The sequence below is a fragment of the Drosophila sulfurigaster genome, chromosome X (assembly GCF_023558435.1).
Source record: "Drosophila sulfurigaster albostrigata strain 15112-1811.04 chromosome X, ASM2355843v2, whole genome shotgun sequence".
Lineage (NCBI taxonomy): Eukaryota > Metazoa > Arthropoda > Insecta > Diptera > Drosophilidae > Drosophila > Drosophila sulfurigaster.
In genome coordinates this window covers 16,906,658-16,928,586 of record NC_084885.1, presented here as the reverse complement: position 1 = coordinate 16,928,586, position 21,929 = coordinate 16,906,658, and the positions used below count along the sequence as shown (strand labels likewise).

General features: G+C 40.3%; 1 protein-coding gene across 3 annotated transcripts in view; it reads right to left on the bottom strand.

Annotated features, from left to right (window-relative positions):
- The window catches only part of LOC133847050 (death-associated protein kinase related), a 67,861-nt gene that overhangs the window by 3,186 nt on the left and 42,746 nt on the right, over positions 1-21,929 (bottom strand). For all 3 annotated transcript variants that reach the window (XM_062281803.1, XM_062281804.1, XM_062281802.1), the window contains exons 3-5: positions 1,081-1,293; positions 450-625; positions 58-376 (exon numbers count right to left, since the gene is read on the bottom strand). In XM_062281803.1, the coding sequence (XP_062137787.1) occupies positions 58-376; positions 450-625; positions 1,081-1,293 (708 nt within the window). The remainder of the gene's footprint in view (positions 1-57; positions 377-449; positions 626-1,080; positions 1,294-21,929) is intronic.

Here is a 21,929-nt window from a genome sequence, read left to right as displayed (position 1 = left end):
AAAAAAACATTAATTCGAATTCGAATTCCCCATGGTGAATAGCACTTTTGCACTTACTTTGGCTTAATTCGCAATGCGCGACGTATAAAATCGATGGCCGCTTGGGAGACGCCGCCAAAGAGATTGTCGGGAAAGGTGAGCGCGCACTGTGAGATATTGAGGAAGGTCTCCTGTTTGGTGTCGCCACCGAAGGGCGAGAAACCCGACAGCAGCACATAGGTCAGCACGCCCACCGACCAAATGTCTGTGAGCAGCGACAACGGTTCATACTGCAACACCTCCGGGGCCACATAGTCCGGAGTGCCAGCCATTTCACGCACATTGATGCCCTCGCAGACGACGCGCGAGATGCCAAAGTCGCAGAGCTTCAAGCCATCTATAGCAAGTAGAACGAACAGTTACGTTAGTTAATGCATGGTGGGATGGGGATTGATGTGATTGATACTCACCTTCAATGCGTTCGCCTGCCAGCAGAATGTTCTGGGGCTTCAGATCCAAATGGGCAATGGAGCGATCGTGTAAGAACTTGAGCGCCTTGAGCACTTCCCGCATGCAATGACGTGCCTGCGCCTCCGTTAGACACTCCTCGTTGTCTAGTATTGTTTGCAACTCGCCACCAGTGGCACTAGAATGAAAAGGAGTTTGAGTTAGTGTGGTGATCAGGCAATGGGTAAGTTAGGTCAACTTAGTTAGAGTAAGTAATCGAGGGCAGAGAGTCAAGAGGTCACGGAGTTAGCAAGTCAGACAATTAGGGAGTTAGCCCCTAAGTCTTTTAGGTCAGGGAGTCAGTTAGACAGGTAAAGAGTAAGACAGGAGGCCAGGGAGTTAGCCAGTTAGTCAGTCAGTTAGTCGGGCAATCAGTAAGTCAGTTTGTCAGGAGGTCAGAGAGTAGGGAAGATAGTTGCTTAGGAAGTCAGGAGGTGAGAGAGTCAGGAAGTTAGACAGGCAGTCAGGGAGTCATCAGTTGGTTTGCAGTCATTTTGTCAGGGAATCAGACACTCGAAAGTGTGCGCAGCTCAGTTTTGAAGTCAGTGGAGGTATCGGGATGGGGGAAATGGGTATGAGGAGTATGATACTTACAGCTCTAGCAGCAGCGCCGTGTCGGAGCGCGTCTCATGCACCGCATTCAGATTGACAATGTTGTCCTCGCCCTCGCATAGCATTAGGACGGCAATCTCGTGCTTGATCTCCTTGTCGCTGCTCTGTGCGCGTCGGCGTCGCTTTAGGAATTTCGCCGCGAAATGCAAACCGGTATTCTTGTGTATCGCCCGACGAACAGCCGCAAATTTGCCCCTGCAATAGAACAATGGAAAACAAAACGGATTAGTTGTATGCTTATTTCTTCTCTCTTTCTTTCGGTGTGTGTGTGTGTGAGTGTGTGTATTTTTTTTTTCTTCTTTCATAAATTCATGTACATGTGTATGTATTTTGTTTGACAAAGAGCAAAACCGGACTGGTGGCTAACTGACTAACTGACTAACTGGCCAACACACTACAAACTCATAACACGCTTGCGGCCCACACGCACCAAATGCTTTGGCTTTGGCTTTGGCCCGAACCGAACCGACTTAGGCTGGCTTTCATTCATAAGATTGCCCAATTGTTGGACGAAAACCGCAGCTTATGAGGCATCCAAAGTGACTCAACGCGACTCATCACAGAACCAAAAGCCAAACTCTGGCCACGTTGAGGCTGGCAAGAGTGTAAGCAAGGAGAATAAGAGGGAGAGGGACAGAGAGAGGGGGGGGAAACAACGTCAGTGTCGCGTCGTCGAAACGCCTTTGACAAAGTACGTGCCATAATGAAGCAATTGCGCTTCCGGCAACCACTAGCAACAACAACAACAGCAACATCAACAACAACAGCGACAAATCTGGCATACCAAATAAGTAAGTAAGTAGTTGGCCAGCGGCAACGTCAACGGCAAACAGCAGCATGCAGCAGGAGCCAGCGGGCAGATGGGACAAACGGGACAGATAGACAGCCGCAAAAAAACAGGCAGAAAACAACAACAACAACAACAACAACAACAACAACGACGACGACGACGACGCATCACGCAAGCCTCGAGACGACATCTCTTCGCTTCTAACAAGAATGCCCCAATCCAAAAAGAAAGGACACCACGACTTTGCGATACTCTATAATTGAGCATCATTTTTCAATTGCATCTAAAATCGTTTGAGGTTGTTGTTTTTGCTTTTAGAGATTCTTTAGAGACAACAAAATTATTTACATTGCAATTCTTTGATGAAGATTATTATTGAAATTACATTTCAATAAATTAGATGAAATTATGCTGATAGTTTTGATTATTATAAACATATTTCAAATTCAATTTTTATGATTTGATCACATTACATTTTGTTGTAAGTGTGTCTATATTATATACATATATCATATCATATCATATCATCCCTCTTTGTCTGAAAATACAAGTTCATTATATACTAATATTTAAAACTAACTCGATGATGTGTATTTTAATTGACAATGAAATAATTTGAATATACATATGTGTATTTCTGTGATACAAATATGAAGAGTTATATTTGGTTCATTCAGTTCAGCTACCATTAATATGGCAAGTGCAGAGTATGTCTGTTCCGATCTGGCTGGCTGGCTTGCTGGCTGGGAGAGACTGCAGACTAGAGACTAAAGATGGGGCAATGCCATAATGAGCGACATAAGCGGTAAGGCTGTCGTCGCCTTCACGCTGGACTGGTTTCTAATTGTTGCAACGTCCGCTCACCCGCTGTCGTTGTCGTTGTCGCTGTCGCTGTTTTGGCCAACAGCGGACAACGCCTTGCAACAGAGATGCTTTCAGCATGCACACAGTTTGCAGCTTGCAGCTTGCAGCGGTCGCTGCAACGTCCACAAATTGTCAAATGTGTCGCTCGAGGTGCAATCGAGTGGCAAGTCTAAGTGAAATATTTTCGTGCTTGCCACGCAATGAAGATGCATGTGATGTTGCTGCTACGGCTGCTGTTGGGCTATTCAATTAACGCTGGCAACATTTGCATACGCTATATACCTTGGCAACATGTTGCCAAGCCCTGTCAACATTCCGCTTGCAGGTGCATTTACAGTTCTCTCTCTTACAGTACCCCCAATCATCTCTGCTCCTCTCGCTCGCTCGTTCGCTTTAATTAAATAACTATAGCAACGGCAACTAATTGGGCAAGGTCTTGTTGTTGTTGTTGCTGCTGCTGCTGCTTTGGCTGATGGGTCATAAAATGTTGCTGTTGTTGCGTAAGTTGAAGCGACTTCCATGCTCTCTTTACTGCCCAGAGCCAGAGGCATCAACTTAACTGGAGATAGAGGCGTGGGCGTGTGTGTATGTGTGTGTGTGTGTTTGCCTGCCCAGCAGCTGGTTGAGTGAACTTTTAAAGGTTAGCCTAAGGCCTTGTCGCAGGGCAGAGGTTCCACTGTGCACAGTGGTGTCGTCGTGGTGCTTCACTAGTCGCTGGTGTCATTGCTCGTTCGACTCCGACTCGGGTTCATGGTTGAGTCCATGTTGTATTGTGTTTTTTGGCCAGTTCTGGCCACTCCCACGCGCATTGCCCTTTTTTGAATGGCTCATTAAATCGATTCGAATTGAATCGTATATTGAATCTGGCGCGTCACAGTTGTCGCTTGCTTAGAACAGCACTTATTACGGCATTTAATAGCGTTCAACGATCTCGAGAGTGTGAATTTGACTATCGAGTATATTGTGTGTGTGTGTGTGTGTGTGTGTGTGTGAGTGTGTGTGTGAGTGTGTGTGTCTCTGTGTGTGTGTGATTCGCCAAAATGGTCAGCTTTTGGCGATTTTGACAAGCAGCCAGAACACGTCTTTGGATCCATCCCAGAGATTCGAGTCTCAGAGTTTCGGCACATACAAGGCATTGTTTCGATCTGTCGATCTTTGATCTCTCTTCTCTTCTCTTCTGTTCACTTCTCCCTCCTTTGTTGGTCGGCATGCGACCAAATAAGGTGGCGTTTAAAAACGCGTCAAGCGTGCGCACGTGCGCTTCAACATGTCGTTCTATGGCTAAATCGGAGCAGAGCGCAACAACAGGGTGGCAGGGGGGCAGGCAGCGGGGGAGGGGGTTAAAAAGATTTGCGCAAGCAGCATCAATATTTACATTCGACGTTCTTTTTTTGTTTTTTTTTTGTGTTCGTTTCTCTTTCTCTTTGGCTGGGGGCGAGAATGGAGCATGGAGCGTGGCGCAGTAAAACGATTGCACAATTTGCCTTGTTTGTTTGGCTGGCGTTGGAGATGGAGAAGGAGGGGAGGCAATGTGCAAAGGGGGTAGGAGCAAATACATATTTGACAGCGCTAAATGAAATCAACAGCGAGTTGTTGTTGCTAGCAACGCAGATCAAAGAACTTCAACGCACCGAACAAAGTAAATGGATTGCAAATTAGAGAGTTGACTTTGCCCGTTCTCGAGATACTATCGATTAAACCATATCGTTTATTATTTGTAGTTATAGATTTGTGCGAAAGATAAAAGAACATGTAAATTGCTTTGTGTTGTAATTTACTTTAAGTTTTATTTATAATAATATATCTTTCAAAGATCGTTTGATCGATAGTATGTTTTGTACAGCTATCGATAACACTTTCGATAACCAGCAGTTAATCAAACTAATTTTTTTTTTAGTACACGTATTCTTAACATAAACTAAAGCTGATTTGCTTTCATCGATAGTATTTTTTGGCATAGCTATCGATAGTCAACAGTTGGTCCTACACAATTCGAAATGCTTCGATAGTATTTTTGGCATAGCTATCGATAGTCAACAGTTGGTCCTACACAATTCGAAATGCTTCAAGTATTTCGCTGTCTTCGTCTTCTATTTCGCTGTAGCTGTCTTTGCTTTTGTTTACTTGCTCAATTGAATAAACAGCACAACTTCTCTCGCATCCATCGCCTTGTCGACAACTGCTTTGAAGTCAAGACTTTTAATACATCGACTATGTACTACAACTACTAGTTTACTAGTAAGCATTATAAATGAGCGATAATGTTGGCAACAGCATCCGGCACTTTGAACTTGTTCTTTTGCCATGCAGTAGCTGAATGTCGAGTAAGCTTCATGGATGGAGCTGGAGTGTGTTGCCATTTGTAGGCATCAACAAAATTGACTGTTGCTGCGGGTCAGTTTTGAAATGAAATTACGAATTGCAGTTGCTGCTGGACTTATTTGGCTTTGGGTCGAGTGTAAACATTGAGATCTCCTCGAATTAAAAAAAAAAGTAATAATGCAAAAAAATGCAAACAATTCGAATGCGAACAATCGTCGATGGCGCCCACCCAACCGGAACAGAATAGCAATAGAATAGCAACAACAATGTCACACTACGCAAATTTGTATTGCAAATGAGTAAAACCGTTTTGTGTTAACAAGGTGCAAATTGCTAGGCGGGTGTTGCAACCAAAAGGTTAGCAACTTGCAGCTCTAGTTGCCCAAAAGCGGCAGCGACACACATCAGACTCTGGGGGTGGCAAGAGAGAGGAGGAGGAGGAGGAGGAGACTTATGTATGTATGTTGCTTCCGTGTAGGTGAAAAATGCATTTGTTAGTTTTGCCACAAAAGTGCACTCTCCCATTCCCAAATGGTTGCAACACACTCCGCAACAACTTCAACAACTGGCAGCAGCTAAAGAATCTTTCTTGTTGCCTTTGACAGACGACGATATGACGATGACGACGATGACGATGACGACGATGACGATGTTGATGATGACGGTTGGATGCAAGGATGCGAGAATGACGACAAAGTGTGCTTAAAGTGCTTGCCTCTTGTTGCTGCCTGCCACTGCTGCAGTCAGTGCTTTTAGTGCAACCGGGTGCATTGAACCGTAGAGTGGCGACGATGTCGCCGCCGCATGTTGTGCGTGGAGTGAAATCATCTGGCAGGCAGGCAGCCAGCAGGCAAATAGTTGCCCTTAAGGTGACTAACTAGACATACCCCAAAGGCAGTGTCGCCCATTTGGCGGCTGCCTCACTAATGTGACAATTAAATTGGCCAGACCAACAACAACAACAGCAACGACAACGACAATGCAACACACCAAAGCAGCAGCTGATGACGCAGTGCAACAAACTATTGTAGCTGCAACAATTTGCGATGCGTTGAACTTGCTTGACCCACACAGAATGTCAACAAAAAACAACAACAACAACAAACAAAGCAAACAAACCAACGCGAAGAAAACAAAACAAAACAAATCGAAGCGAAGCGAACGCAAAACAAACAAAACAAATCATTCAAATGCATTCGAAATTCAAATTTACACAAAACTGTCTACAGTAATCGCTCGACAAACACGACAAAGACAATGCGCAGCAGATTTTTTTCCATTTTGAGCCATTTGTAATTGTCGTAATTACGAGTATTCTTATCGTTTTGCTCATTTCGATTGCTGTTTCGATTTCATAAGCTCAAACATTACAAATATTATTTCAGCATTATTTCGAGTTGTTCTGCATAGAGAAAAAATAATTTAGATTGAAAAAATCTTAATCTAATCTTGAAATTGGATTTTTAGATTTAATTTTAGAATTAAAATCTTGATTCAAACTGAGTTCAAACTCTACTCTGTTTTTATATAAAAATGAAGATTGTTTAATCTTTGCATTTGAGCCATAATCAAGTAAATCTAATTTAGATTTAATCTAAACTTTTCATCTTGATTTAAGATTTTGCCGTCATGGTTCAATTTTAAGATTTTCCATTCTTAAAACAAGATTATAATCTTGAATTTCAAGATTGTGCAATCTAGAGTTTTTGTAGATTTTCAATCTTGATTTAAGAACAAACAATAAACAATTGATTTAAGATTTTATTGTTGATTTTAGCACGTTTTTTCTTTCTGTGCATTTTTATTATTTTTTGCTAAACCTTTTGCCACTTTACCTCTATTGCTCTCTCTTTCTCTGTCTCTCTCTCTCTCTCTTGCTTGTTGCGGTTGCTCTGCTTTTCCTCTTCAAAGCATTCTAATTTCCGATTTGGATTTAGTGTCATTTCATCATTTCGTACGTTTGTCATTTCGTCGGCTTTCCCCCGTCTTATTCCATTTTGCAAATTGACATCAATAACTTCCGTTAAATGTGCCAATTGTTAATGCGTCTTAGCAAACACGCAAAAACTTTTGACGCTCGCTGCCATTTTTGGGCAGCTCAAAAACAACACACACACACACACACACTCACAAAAACAAAAAAAAAAACGGGTAAAAAAAAAACGCGTGGGCGTTACGCGCGCTTTGTTTTTAATTGTGAACAAATTTGGTCACAACACACAAAAAAAAAAACAAAGTAGCAACAACATTCGCTTAATGTATACAATTAATTTAATAATTTTGTGTATTGCGTTTTCGTTTTGGTTTTTTTTTTGTTGAGAAAATACGCTAAATAATTACGCATACGCCGCTTGAGCCAAGGATTTCACATGTTTTGTTTGCTTTCATTTCATTTTCATTTCGTTGCTTGCCTGCGAATGCAAATCACAATTCGTAAAATGCAAAATGCAAATCCCATTTAAGGCAACAAGAGCACAGCTCTTCTCGTTCCTTCACCCCCCTCCCTCCTTGCTCCCTTCTTTCGCCACCCACCACAAAAGCCGCCTTGCATCATCAACTGTGATTTTAATTAAGCTCATGTCAAGGCACTCCAAGGGGTTGTCGACGCCTCAGCGTCAAGTCAACAACAGCATCCAGAATTCGCCATTCAAATCCACATCCACAATCCTCACTGGGGCATGTGCAGCGACAGAGAGAGAGAGAGATAGAAAGAGAGAGTGCGAGAGGGATTGCTTTGGCTTTAAACACTTGACATCCTTTCCATTATGCATAGACAGGAAGCACGCGCTGCGAAGCGAGCACAGTGCCTAGCGGCAGTATGCAAACAGCTCTAAAAATAATATACATATAAACATCTAGGCAGCCGAAAAGCGTAAACAAATGGCATATTTGCAATTCATGAAAATACTTTTATTAATAAGTCGAATGAAACTGAATATACTTTAAAGTTTTCCATATGAAATAGAATATGTTGAGATTTATTTTTAATAAAGAATAAGAATCACAATCTCTTCAAATGTCAATTTGTATTTATATATAAGTATTTTGCAGACATTTAAATTTATATACATATATAAAGAAATGGTTGTTTTAAATTGCCTTTTGAAGTTTTTGCTTTGTAATTTAATAGTTTCTAATAATTGCTATATTATTTCAATATATATATATATATATATATATATATATATATATATACTATATTTTGGCAATGTTTAAAGTTATTCATATAAAATATATGTATATTATATTGAGATATATTTTTGGTAAAGATTATGACGTTTGTCAATCTCAATTTATATTTATTTTTTGCAATCAACTCAATTGAAATAAAAAGAAGATTTCTTTAAAAAAGCTTGTTTTAAATGTTTGCCTTGCAATTTAAAAATTTGTAAATTTTGAAGTTGCACTTTGATTTGATGCGCCTACTTTTGTGTTGCACTGTATGCATTGCACATTGCTCACAGCGGGTTATCCTGTTACATCCTTAATCGCGTCCCAGTCACACACACACACATAAGTATATGGATGGAGCTTAAAAGCCCATTCAAAGCCGACACCGACACTCACTTGAAATTGTGTCAGGCTCGTTAGTTTGCCCCATGCTGCTGCTGCTCTGGCTCTTCCCCCCCGCTTCCGCTCTTGCTCTGCGTTATTCTTGCACTCTTCCTTCCTTCCTTCCTTCCGCTCTTCCGTTATGAGTTCCTCTCCTCTTCACAATTGAGTTGGCTTCCATTTGAGCGAGCAAGAGATTGCTTTAGGTGCACATTTGTAGCACAACTTTAATTATGATAAATTAGCTGGCAATTGGCAGCAGGCGCAGCAAGAGTTGCGAGTTACGGTGGCAACAACAACAACAACAACAACAACAACAGCAGCAGCAGCAGCGGCAGCTGCCACAACTTCCACTTCAGCTGCTGTTATCCTTGAGCTGCCACACAGTTCACGTTGTTGTTGTTGTTGCTTTTGCTGTTGAGATTGCCTGTCTATTGATAAGACACATTCCGCAAGCTTTATGGCGACTGTCTTTTTTTTTGCCGCCGCCGCCGCCTCTGAGTGCCACATGCCACATGTCCATAACGTTGCCACAGAGTCGCAAAACGAATTTATTGGTCATTGGCAGCTGCTGCTGCTGCTGTTGTTGCCGTTGTCTGAGATTTGCTTTTGTTATTCCCCTTGCCAAAGTTCTTAGCTGTCGACCTTACATTGAACTCCTCTTTCCCTTTCCCTCTCTTGCGTCTTGCGAGTGCACTGATCAATTGATAGCCATGCTGCCGCATGCCACATGCCACATGCGACAACTTGGAAGTGAACAGATCACGCTGCTAACAAACTTCAAACTTCGATACACACAATGAGACATTGTGGAGATTTCCATTGCTGCGCTGTAGCTCATAAAACGCACGGCGACAAAAGACACCACAACAACAACAACAACAACAACAACATGTTGTACGTGTCATCAGCACATAATCAAGGTCTCAAGTAACCAAGCAGTCAACAGTCAACAGCAGCAGCAGCAACAAAGTTTCATTAACTTGTGTATGCTTTATGATTATTGTTGTTTAGTTACCCTTTCTTTTTTTTGTAGAGTATTATACAGCCTGCAACTTGATATGCTTTGAATGAAACTTTGACTGAGGTAAAAGCTGTATTTAGTATTTATTTAGTATTTTTTGAGAAAAAGGAAACACAGAGAAAAAACTCAAGCTTCAACTTGGGAATAAGTTGTATTGAGAATTTGTATCTAGTATTTTATTTTAAAAAAAACTTTGATTTGGGTAAAAGCTGTATTTTGTATTTTTAGAAAAAGGAAACGCAGAAAAAGCATTCTTAATTGGGAGCTCGACTAAGGTAAAATCTGTATTTAGTTCTTTGTATTTAGTATTTTCAGAAAAGGAAATGCAGAAAAACTAAGCAGTATTTAGTTTTTTGTATATAGTATTTCTTTGAAAAAGGTAAAAACTTTATTTAGTATTTTACTTGAGTCAAAGTTTTACCTAGTAAAGTTTTTTCTGTTTCCTTTTTCTGAAAATACTAAATATGTAACGCAGAAAAAACGTAACTAAGAGAAACTTTGACTTAGGTACAAACTTAATTTAGTATTTTGTATATAGTGGTTGTTTGGTATTACGAGAAAACGGAATAAGTTTTATTTCGTATTTTGCATCTAGTATATGTTTAGTATTTTCAGAAAACGGAAATGCAGAAAACTTTACTAAGTGAAACTTTGAGTTAGGTCAAAGCTTTATTCAGTATTTTATATCTAGTATTTTCAAACAAAGGTAAAAACTTAATTGAGTATTTTGTATATAGTATTTCTTTAGTATTTCTAGAAAACGGAAAACGATTTATTTAGTATTTTGCATCTAGTATTTATTTAATGTTTTCAGAAAACGGAAACGCAGCAAAAACTTTATTATATAAAGCTTTAACTTGAGTAAGAGTTGTATTTAGTATTTTTGTATTTCTTAGTATTTTGAGAAAAAGAAAACGCAGAAAATACTGTTTATCTGTGTTTAGCTTGAGCTGTTTGGTAAGCGCATTCAAGCTGCGCCTTGGCAAAAACATAATTTTAACTTGTGCTTATTGTTATTAAAATATATGTATTGCGTTGTGTCGTTGTTGCATGTTGATAATGCGGATATGCCTAGAGAGGCAGAAGAAGCAGTTGCCATTGCCGATGCCGATGTTGCTGCTGCTGCTTTGCATGCAGATCGTCGCAGTCTTGAACGTTGTCAGCATTGTTGAGTTTCTTAGGAAATCCACAAGAGAAAGACAAAGTTGTTGCAGCTGGCTAGCTGGCTGGCTGGCTTATGTGGCGTATGTGTATCATCGAGTCGGCATCAACTGTCTGCAAGTGAAGGTCAAGCGAGCGCATCATTTATAAGCCGATTACGTGTTACATAAGCCGCCAATCGACAATCGACCATCGGGAATCAACGTTGCTAACGGTAGTTTGCTTACACTTTTTTTTATTTCATTTTTTTGGTTCGCAACTATGTATTGATACTGTTGCAGCAGCTATAAGCAGATTAGCGAGGAGCAGCAAACCAAAATCTCTGCCTTGATTGAAAACGCTTCGTTATCAGCGTCTAGAGCAAACTAATGAGAGCTAATGCCTCAAGAACTTACGAGGGAGCAGCAACATCAACAGCAACAGCAACAGCAGCAGCAGCAGCTCAAGTAAAATACGCAATCAGCTTAGAACATGACTTGATTTCTTCCTGTTCCCATGGAATCATAACTGCAGCTTTTGAACGACTTGCAGACACCTTTTTTACACTTTAAAGCGGCAGTTAAAAAGATTTATTTGCTTCACAATTAACATTAAACAACAATTGTGAGTCGCACATTGCATACAAATTGCTCAACAAAAATCATTTTGAAATGCGCAAAAATCCTTTTTTGACTCAATAAATGCTACACATATTCCCACACTTGAAACCATTAAATTGCCGCCATAAATATGTATATGCAGATCTAATGAAATAAAACTCGCAAAAGGTAGCCAGACAATCATCTCAACAAATAAATAAATACGTTTTCAAAAACCAGTCAAAATGTATCTACAAGCAATCAAACAACGATCATTATCGTAAAGTAACTGAAGACTTCTTGACAGCTTTGTTGGATTTATGCGATTAAATTGAATATAACATCTTCTCAAACGACATGTTATTAAATTAAAGTAAATGGTTCTGCCATAAATTGAACATACGCTGTTGCCAAAGTTCAATAAATTCGCTTGAAAGTTGTCTAAATTTATTTGGAGCCACAAGCACAAAAATGTCTTGAACTCGATCGTAAAGCAGATCTTAACATTAATACCAAATATTCTCAAATGTTAAGTTGCAGTAAAATATTGTTCAACATAGTGTGGTTGCGTTGTTGCCAAACTTCAGTCAAATTTTCTTAAAACAATAATTTATTAAACTTTATTGTAAAGTAGTTTTTTTGTGTTAACATTTATTGTAAAGTAACTGCAGAGCCTTCATAAAACTATTATAAAATATGCTCACATTTTAAACTGTTAAATTGTAGTCGAAAAAGTGTTGTATGCTGTGTTGCCAAAATTCAGTAAATGAACTTAAAAATATCGGAAAGTTAGCCAAACATAGAAAACAAAAATAACAATATTTGTTGTCACTTCAATTGAGTTGGTTCCAACAAAGTGACAAACTGAACTGAGTCAAAGTCCGAGCTATGCAACTCTGTGAGCTAGTTCAAGCGAAAGATCAAATGCAAAGAGGCAGAAGGAAAGAAGGAAGGGGTGTCACATGAAATTCCATGGCAAGTCAGAGCAGCAACAACAACAACAACAACAACAACAACAGATCATTGCTGTGCGCTGAGTCATCAAACGCAGGTGACGCAGTTCGCTGCCGACTTCGACTTCAACGTCGACGTCGCATTCACACAGCACCCAAATGTTGTGTGAGTGTGTGAGAAGGGAGAAGAGAGGACTGTGTAAGAAAGTGATGCTGCAGAGAGCAAGCAAGAAGCGTTCCCATTGCATGAGTCATCATTATGCTAACTGTTAAATTTGCTGTTTCTCAGTGGCAAAACTTTTCGTGGCCTGCTGCTGCCTTCCAAGAAGCCGACGTCGACGTCGCTGTCGCTTTGGTATCTTTGCTTGACCTATGATGTAATCGACGCTCGGTTTGGCTTGCCAGCAACTTGAAAGGGTCGTCCAAGGCCGTCTTCACTGTTGTTATTGTTGTTGTTGTTGTAGTTGTTGCCGCTGCTGTGATTTTTGCATGTTGCGTGTGGGTTGCTGATGCCGTTGCTGAGATGCTGCCGTTGTCGCTGCCGAATTGAGCCCAAAGTCAAAACCAAGGCGCCAAGAGCCCGCGTTACAATTCACCCCTCCCACCCCCCGTCGCTGTTGTTGTCGTTGTTTCAGTGTTTCGTCGTGTAATTCAACGCTTTGAACTTTAACGCTTCGTTAAGTTTCACGCATGCAGATTTCAAATGCTGCCCATGTGCGTGTTTCTACACGAATGTACTTGTACGTGTGTGTGTATGTGTGTGTGTGTGCGGCGTCCCAATTCTGTCAATCAACTGCGTTTTTTGTGGGTGCCAAGCGTTTTGTTTGGATTATGTTAACCACAAAAGGCCAAAGTCAAAGTATTATTAACAACAACAACAGCAACAACGATAGCAACAGCAACAATTTGTAGTTGCAACAAAGGGAAAGGGGCTGCCTCGAAAATGCAACTGCAAATTGCTGTCAAGTGAGCAGCACTCAACTAACTGCGATTCACATTTAAAGTTCACTTCAAGATCGCACCGTTGCGCTTCTCTTCTCTTCTTCTCTTCTGCTCCTCTTCTCTTCCCTCACCCTATTTATTTGGCCAAATGAATCAGTTTCAAAATGAAGCAACCTCAATATACTATACAATCAAAGAGGAGACGACTTAACACACGCTATAAAAAAAGCAGTCATCAAAATGCATTAACACGAGTCGCACAAAAATGTGCCATGGCCCAACCGGTTCGCTTCAGTACTCCCCCAAAAACAGCAGCAACAACAACAACAGCAACAACAAATTCAACTCCAAGTTTTGGAATTGGATTTGGAGGAGCTGCCGCGACTCTTGTTGTGAATGTTGTTGTACCAAAATATTTGTGTGCAACAAGAAGGGCATTGAAAACTGTTCAACTTCAAAGCGATGTCTGCAAAGCATCAACAGTTGGATTAATGGATTAACTCCAACTCAGGCCAAGAGCACCAATTTTCTAGCTGATTATAGCTTCATTTAAATCCTCTGCTCTCATTTTACATTTATCTATATTTCTACAATTTATCAATAACAAAATCTATCTTTAGTTTAATACTATTTTTCTCTTAACATTAACATTGAACATTTATTTATTAGTGCACCTATATAATATTAATATAGATTTTAAATTTGGTCATTTTTGATCCACGATTCTTTAACGGATTAAAGTTCCATCTAGGTTATTCATCTTTTATGTTTCAAACTTTACTATCTTGTTGTTATCAAAATCTTTCTATATTATTATATTTAACTATCTGTTTAAGTATTTCTCTTTTAGCAACTCTCAGTTTACAAAAATGTTTAATTGTTGGAATTTATCTTATACCTATTCAGTATTTTTTTCCGATAAAGAGTTTTTTATACTTTACTATCTTATTATTATCAAATTCATTTAATAGTTCATTAATATTAAATTTAACTGTATGTTTAAGTATTTCTCTTTTAGCTCCTCGAATGAATTTCATTATAATTATTAAATTTTGTAATCGATGGAGTTTATTTTAAACCAATTCAGTATTTTTATCAAATAGCAGTATTTTATATTTATATGCTAAATTTTAATTATTTAATTTCATCTATTCAAAATTTTTTAATACAAATGTTCCCTTTTCCTTTAATTCTTTTCAGTACCTAATTAATCAATTGTTTTTTGGATTGTTTTAATTTAGAGTATAACTGAGTTCTTCACTTGTTTCTGTGCTAGTTTTATTTTGTACTTACTTCTTGGGGACAGAGGTCAAGAGTGCAGCGTGACAAGCTTGCAAATGGGGGCGTGGCGTGGTTGTGGGCGGATAGCGTGAGGGAGCTTTTGCTTGGCGGTGGTGGTGGCAACTCTGCTCTCCATTGTTGCAATTATGCTAATTTTGTGTTGAAGCCTGGGAAGCAGCAAACACAACAACAACAACAACGACAACAACAACAACAACAGCAGCTTCAGCAGTTGAAAAATAAAATGGAAAAGTGGAAATGAAATGCTTTTCACACATGAATGCGAGCGAATGCATTGCACATCACGTCCAGGGAGGGAGAAGAAGCAGGGATGGCGACCATTGAAAGTCTTTTTTTGTTGTTGTTGTTTTTGTGTTTTCTGCCTGCTGGCCGCCAACGTTTTGATGGAAACGAGTTTGCTGTTGTTGTTGTTGATGTTGTTGCTGGTGCTGCAGCGACGTCGCGGAAAATGTGGGAAATTCATGGAAACAATTTTTCGTTGTTAAAGTAAAGTCGCTTTAAAAGTCTCAGTGTCTCAGTCTCAACAGTCGCGACAGAGAATGCAGCCTGAAGAGAGCCGAAGTTTTAGCGCATAATGAAATACAGCGCGCGATTTATAGAGCGAGAGAGACAGACAGACAGACAGACAGAGAGAGAGAGAGAGAAGTTTCCCCTGACAGCTTTTACTTTGTTGTCGTTGTTGTTAATTGCTTGGCCATTGGCCCCAGCAAAAAGGTTCTCACGACGACGACAACGACGATGACGATGACTGCCGGTTAGTTGAGCCATTAGCGCGTCTCTTTAGCCAGAACTCAAAAGACAGACAGACAGACGGACGGACAGATAGTTGTGGCTAGCCAACAGATCAGGCTGGCAAAAGTTGGGGGCCAACTCTGGGTGGCTTGCCGAGCTGAGCTGAGCTGAGTTGAGGCGAAAGATCGTGGAAAGCAAAAGCAAAAGCAAAATGCCGCCGCCGACGTCAGTCGTCGATTGAATTGTTGACGCTGCATTTCAAAAGAAGGAATGCGCCTTCCAGGAAGAGAGACCATTGCACTGCATAGTGAAACTAAACAGACAAAGACAGAGAGACAGAGAGAGAGAGAGAGAGAGAGAGAGACAGATCATCAATTGGTGCCGCCGACAATGAGCCAAAAGTGCAATTAATCGTTTATCGGCGAACATGCATCAACATGCGCGCGAGTCTCATTTGCCAGGTAGGTGAAACAGTCTTCGATCGTCGTCATGATAATCAATTGCCTGTCTCTGTCTTCGTCTGCTGCACTTGGCACTACTGGCCGTCATAATAAAACTCAAACTCAGTTAATAGAAATTAATGAAAAGCTGCAGTGCAAAAGCAACACACAAATAAATTGTGTGCATATTAGAAAATAAATGCAAAAAGACAGAAACAGAAACAGACAAAAACACAAACACAAACAAAAAGCAATTGCAATTGCAATAGCAATAATAATAATAATAATAAAATGAGAAAAAATTGTTAAATTACCAGACACGCAACCTCAAAGTCCAAGTGGTTGTGTGTTGTGTTGTGTGGAAGCCTGTCTAGCCTGGTCTGATCTCCATCTGCAGCTCCAACTCCAACTCTAACTCTAACTCCATCTCCGGCTCGACTCACTAAGCGACTAACTGACTAACTCACTGACTGAATGTCTTGGCCAAGTGAAAGAAAGAGTTAAGACGGCGTTGAGCCTTTCTACTTGCCACCATTTGCACGCAGCGCGTGCGTTGCATGCAACACACAATACACTAGACAATCGCATTCGCACAGTGAATCATTTGTGTGTGTGTGTGTGTAAAGCAAATGCTTAATTATCGATAGCTGCACTTTATAATAAATTAATGCACGCATATTTACGTACTATCGATAGTAAACCGATTTATCATACAAATTAAACGATTGCTGAAAACTATATTTATTATACATGGATGATTTACTGTTTACTGTGTTGTCGTACTATCGCACTTACGTACTATCGATAGTAAACCGATTTATCATACAAATTAAACGATTGCTCAAAACTATATTTATAATACATCGATGATTTACTTAGTCATTTAAAAATTGCAAATGTAGGCATTAATGTATTTATCGTTATCCTGTCATAGTTTCGTATTGACGTACTATCGATAGTACACCGATTTATCATACCAATTTAACAATTGCTGGATGATTTGCTCATTTAAGATTTTCGGCGCTAATCATTAATGTATTATCGTTATTCTGTCGCAAAAACATTGCATTTTATGCGACCGTAGCATATCGATAACTTATCGCTTGCACTTTAAAAGCAGAGCGTATATATGAACTATCTACTAATTAGCGTATAACAAGTAAAAGCATGTCAGTTGCTGATAAATTCTCTCTCTCTCTCTGTGCAATCGATACGCAATTATCGATCGCACAGCTCATTAAAAAGATCTCAAGTCACAACGCAGCACAACAATCGATAACCTTGCCGCGTTTCATCGGTCAATTGAACGGTCGTAGAACTCACGTTGGAATTTCGCTTTTTGATGTTGTATTTTTAATTTTGGTTTTTTTTTTGACTATGGACATGGACAATGCCCCCGGTGGGGCTGTGCCACGCCCCGAACTGTGTGGCACGCCCCGTGTGAACGCCAAATTAATTGTGAATTAATTATTTATTTATTTGTTGTGATGATGATTGTTGCTTGCGATGTTTTATGTTTTTGTTTTGCACTTTTGCAGTTTTACAACTTTATTTTGCAGTTGAAGGAAGTTGACACGACGACTGACCAAGATCATGGTCAACGTTGTTGATGATGATGATAATGATGATGGTGATAATCAGTAGAAGCAGATGATTAATATGATGCTGCAGTTGGGGAAATGATGATGATGTCAGCGCTAGTCAGTGGCAAGCAGGAGGCTCTTGAAATGGGTCAACAAACATGTGCTGACCAGGCAGTCAGGCATTCAGGCAGCTTTTACTTTACGAAAATTGGCATTGGATGACTTGCAGCAAAAATGAAAAACACGAAAAACAAAAAAAATGTGTTGCACGCTGCCGCATTTTGTGGCAACTCTCGTTTACCATTTGCCGCTTGAGTTGAAGTCGCAAGTAAAAGTGAAGTGAAGTGAAGTTTTATTTTCGATTTACTGTCTCGCCACAAAGCCTTCAACTCATCTCTTTTCTCTCTCTCTCTCTTAGCTTAGTGGGTGACTGGGTGGCTCTTCTCTCTTTCGCTCTCCTGACTCCTCTTGCGTGGACAGTTCAATTTCCGTTAATTGAATGCAGCCATAGCCATAGTTTAACGCTTGCAACAAAGAGCTGGCATTGGACTCATTACGACTCCGACACAAGGGCGCAATTGCTAGAAGGAAACAGAGGAGGAGGAGGAGGAGGAGTAGGAGGAGCGGAGGAGCGGAGTGGAGATGGGAATGCAACTAGAATAGGGCTTGGGACAGCGACTGGGCAGCATTTAATGCGCGTCACGTAGCAGCAGCAGCAGCAGCGTCGTTGTCGCCCCCAATCCCCCAATCAGCTATGCCACGCAAAGATGCCCATGCAATACGTGCGTGCAACGCGATGAAACCAATCAATGCAATCAGCGAGAGGGAGACTACTAAAGTGGGAGCAGGCAGCGGATGCACTTATGTGTATGTGTGTGTGTGTGTGTGTGTGTGTGTGCAGGGGGTGTGGGAGGGTCAGTTGGCGTGACGCCTCGCCTCGCCGCGTTGCAGCAGCAGCAACAGAATGAGGCAAAATCATGCGTAAAGATTTCTACAACATGTGCCTGCATTCTCAATGAGTCTGTGTGTGTGCAGCACGCGTTGCTATTTCCGTTCTGGACAACAACAAAAAGGCAACCAACACACACATAAATAGAGAGAGAGAGAGAGAGACAGCAAGAATCGCTGCTGCTGCTCTGCAAATGGGTCAAACGATGAGTGGCGTAGGCCTGGATGAGTTGTTGTCCAAGTGGATTTACTCAATGGCCAATGTCCATTCATAGCGTCGTCAACTGTACAGTTAGCATTACACACACACACACATACAAGAAAGCAACGAAGAAGAAGCAAAAAGGAGAACCAGAGGTTCCACTTTTGCCCATAAGCAGCAAATTTAATTACTATTAATTACGATATCGCCGCCTGTTATCGATAACATCGAATGTCCATTTGTAAGCTTTGTAAGCACCAACAACAGCAGCCGCAAACTAGCTTCACACATGAGCAATGAGTTTTCATTAACCAAGATGGAAATCTTGCGCAAATTTGTTTGCATTAATGCAGGCATTAAATATATCATTGAATAAGACAAATGTTAAACAAAAATCAATCACATTGTTTGCATTAAAAGTGTGGCCATATTTAAAAAAAAACTAAAGTAACAAGTGATTTAAATACTAAATTAACTTCAGAAAAATTTAAATGACTTGGGAATTAACTGATTTGTGATCATATGCCAGTAGATGTAATCTAGTTACTGAAATGTATTATTATAAAATGAATATAAAACATTCAAAATGACTGTATAAAATGTCTGTCAATAATTATTTGTCGTAATTAATTGCTGGTAGCTGGCTGGGCATCAATTACGCTCTCAATATTTACAAAGAGATTTGATCAAGTTGCAATTATGAATTATTCACAGCTGATCGATATTGATTTGCTGCTGGGCTTGTGCTTTGGATTTGGGTTTCATTTACACAGAGTCGAGTACGGTGAGAGTGTATTGAGTGCTACTGTTGTTGTTGTTGCTTATCTCAGGTTCAGATTAATTCATTCAATCAGAATCAGAATCAGCTCATTGATCAATTTGATCATTCATCGCATCGCATTGCATTGCCAAAGTGAAAAATGTATTCGCCTTTTGTTGCGGACTATTCATTCATGCAATTGCAGCCACTGTGTGTGTGTGTGTGTATTTTGTGTTTGTAATTCATTCATTGATCCATCCAGACACACACACACACACACACGCCCAGGCAACACTCACAAATGAACAACAAACAGTTTGTTGCCTTCTACTTCGTCTGTTCTCCAATCCCATCCCCAACCCACTCCTGCATCTCTTTCTCTCTCACTTGCCTACTCTACCCCTTTTGCATCTCTGTCTCGCTCTTGTCTCGTATTCCATGTTCCATGTTCCATGTTCATTCATGCGCACGATCTTTTTCATTCATATGCACAATTTGAGCGACGCACACTTACACACACACACGCACACACTTTTACACTTGATAGTAAAAATTTGTTTGCAGACCCCGCAGAACAAATTAATGTTTATTTATTCTTAGCTCGGTTTTCTTTTCATTTCGTATTTGTTGTTGTCATTCGCTTGATTCCCCCCTCTTCATCCACCCTCCTACTTCACCTCTTTACCGCCTTTCTTGCTCCTCCTCACTTCTTCCTTCGCCTTCTCGCAGTCTTCTTCTTTTTTCGCCACACTTCTTCTTCGACTGTTCGTCGCCATTTTTTCAATTAAATTTCAATTTAAGTTTCTTCCTGAGCCACCGTCTTCCTTCTCGCTCTCGCTCACTCTCTCTCAGGTTCTCTATTTTATGCTATCGTTTCTTTCTCGCTCTTCTTGTTGTTGCAGTTGCTGTCACGTAATTAAAATTCAACAACAATTTTGTTTATTATTCGAACGCATTCTGTTTTGTTTTTGACTGCGTGGGCGTTGCGCTGTCTCGCTCGCACTTACTACCTGCTGCATCTTCGTTTCTTCCTCACACTTTGATTTTAGCTCCGCTAACTTCTTTTCTGTTGCAATGTGGCGAAAGTGAAGCATGTTGCAGCAGCTGCAGAAGTTTGTGGCAAGTGGAGCCCTTGCTTGCCACAATTTGCATTGCATTGCAACGCACAAAACCAAAAACAACATAAAGAAAAGTTGTTGCCAACATTTGTTACATATTCACAGCAGCAGGCAAGGGTGAAGAGAGAGGGGCAAGGGGAGAAGGGATGATTGTGGGAGTAGGCTGAAGGGAGAGAAGACTTCGCGTTGGCTTAGCTCGCTGGCTGACTGACTGGCGGCAATTGAGGCGAAGACAAAGCGCAATACAAAATAGACAATGGAATGTTGTGCCCCAAAATGGAGTTGGCCAACAGCGAGCAACAACAACATCATCAACAACAACAACAACTGCGGCAGCAACACTTTTGCTTGCAAATGTTTTTGCGGTTGCGACTTTCGCAGCAGTGTCCGCATTTTTTTCTCCTCCATCATCATCATCAACAGCAGCAGCGGCAACGTGTTGCTGTGTGTTGTGGCATCCATCCGCTTGTGGCTTGCCGGCAATGCTTGCAGGGCCGCCGCTGACAAAAAGCCCAGCAACAACAACAACAACATCAACAACAACAATATAAATAGCTCTCGTTGCAAGTAGGAAATGTGTTTGTTGCATAATTTATGAGGGAAAATTGTTATACTTAGCTGGCATCCGACAACTCTCCGACAACAACTCTCCATATGCCCATCTCTCCATCTCTCCATACAACTCCCATTTCCATCATCTCTACACATTTCCAACTTCACGAACAACGTTTCGCTTCTACTTCGTTTGCTTGTGTCATTTTTTCTTTGCTATCGCTGTCGCTGTTGCTTTGCATTCATTCATTCATTATTCTGCGGCAGCTGCCCAACGGCCTTGAAGTGCGTAAATGCTTTGCTAGCAACAACCAAAGAGAAAGAGAGAGAGAGAGCGAGAGAAAGACAGCGACTAAGACTGCTGAATAATTTAGCAGCTTGCCTAGCAACACTGTAAAGCTTCTTATTGCATCTTTAAGAACAGTAAAATGGCAAAGAAAGTAAAGTGAAACAACAGTAAATTAAGATATTGATAGTTATCGATAGTAACGTCCAACTTTAAAGCGAGAGAATTTCAATGATAATAAAGAATAATCATAGTACTGTAAATTCGCATTATTTTTATGAGTCTTCAACACACAAATACTTAAAAGAAGTAGAAAGTGTAGTAATATGTCGATATATGTATATCGATAGAAATGACGCCAGCCAAATGAGGGAATTGGGTTGATAGAATCGAAAAGAAATATGCAAAACACACTAAAGTTACAAAATTTACAACAAAAATTCAGATTAACATGAAGCAACAGAAAATAATAAGACGATAATTATCGATAGTAATCTCAGCTGTAATGTGAGGGATACCATATAACGAAAATGTCAAGTGACTCACAAGCATAAATAGAAAATAATATATATCGATAATAACAAAAATGCAAATCAACTAACTTGAAGCAGCAGAAAACAATATATCGATAATTATCGATAGTAATCTGAGCTGTAATGTGAGGGATACCATATAACGAAAATGTCAATTGACTAACAAGCATAAATAGAAAATAATATATA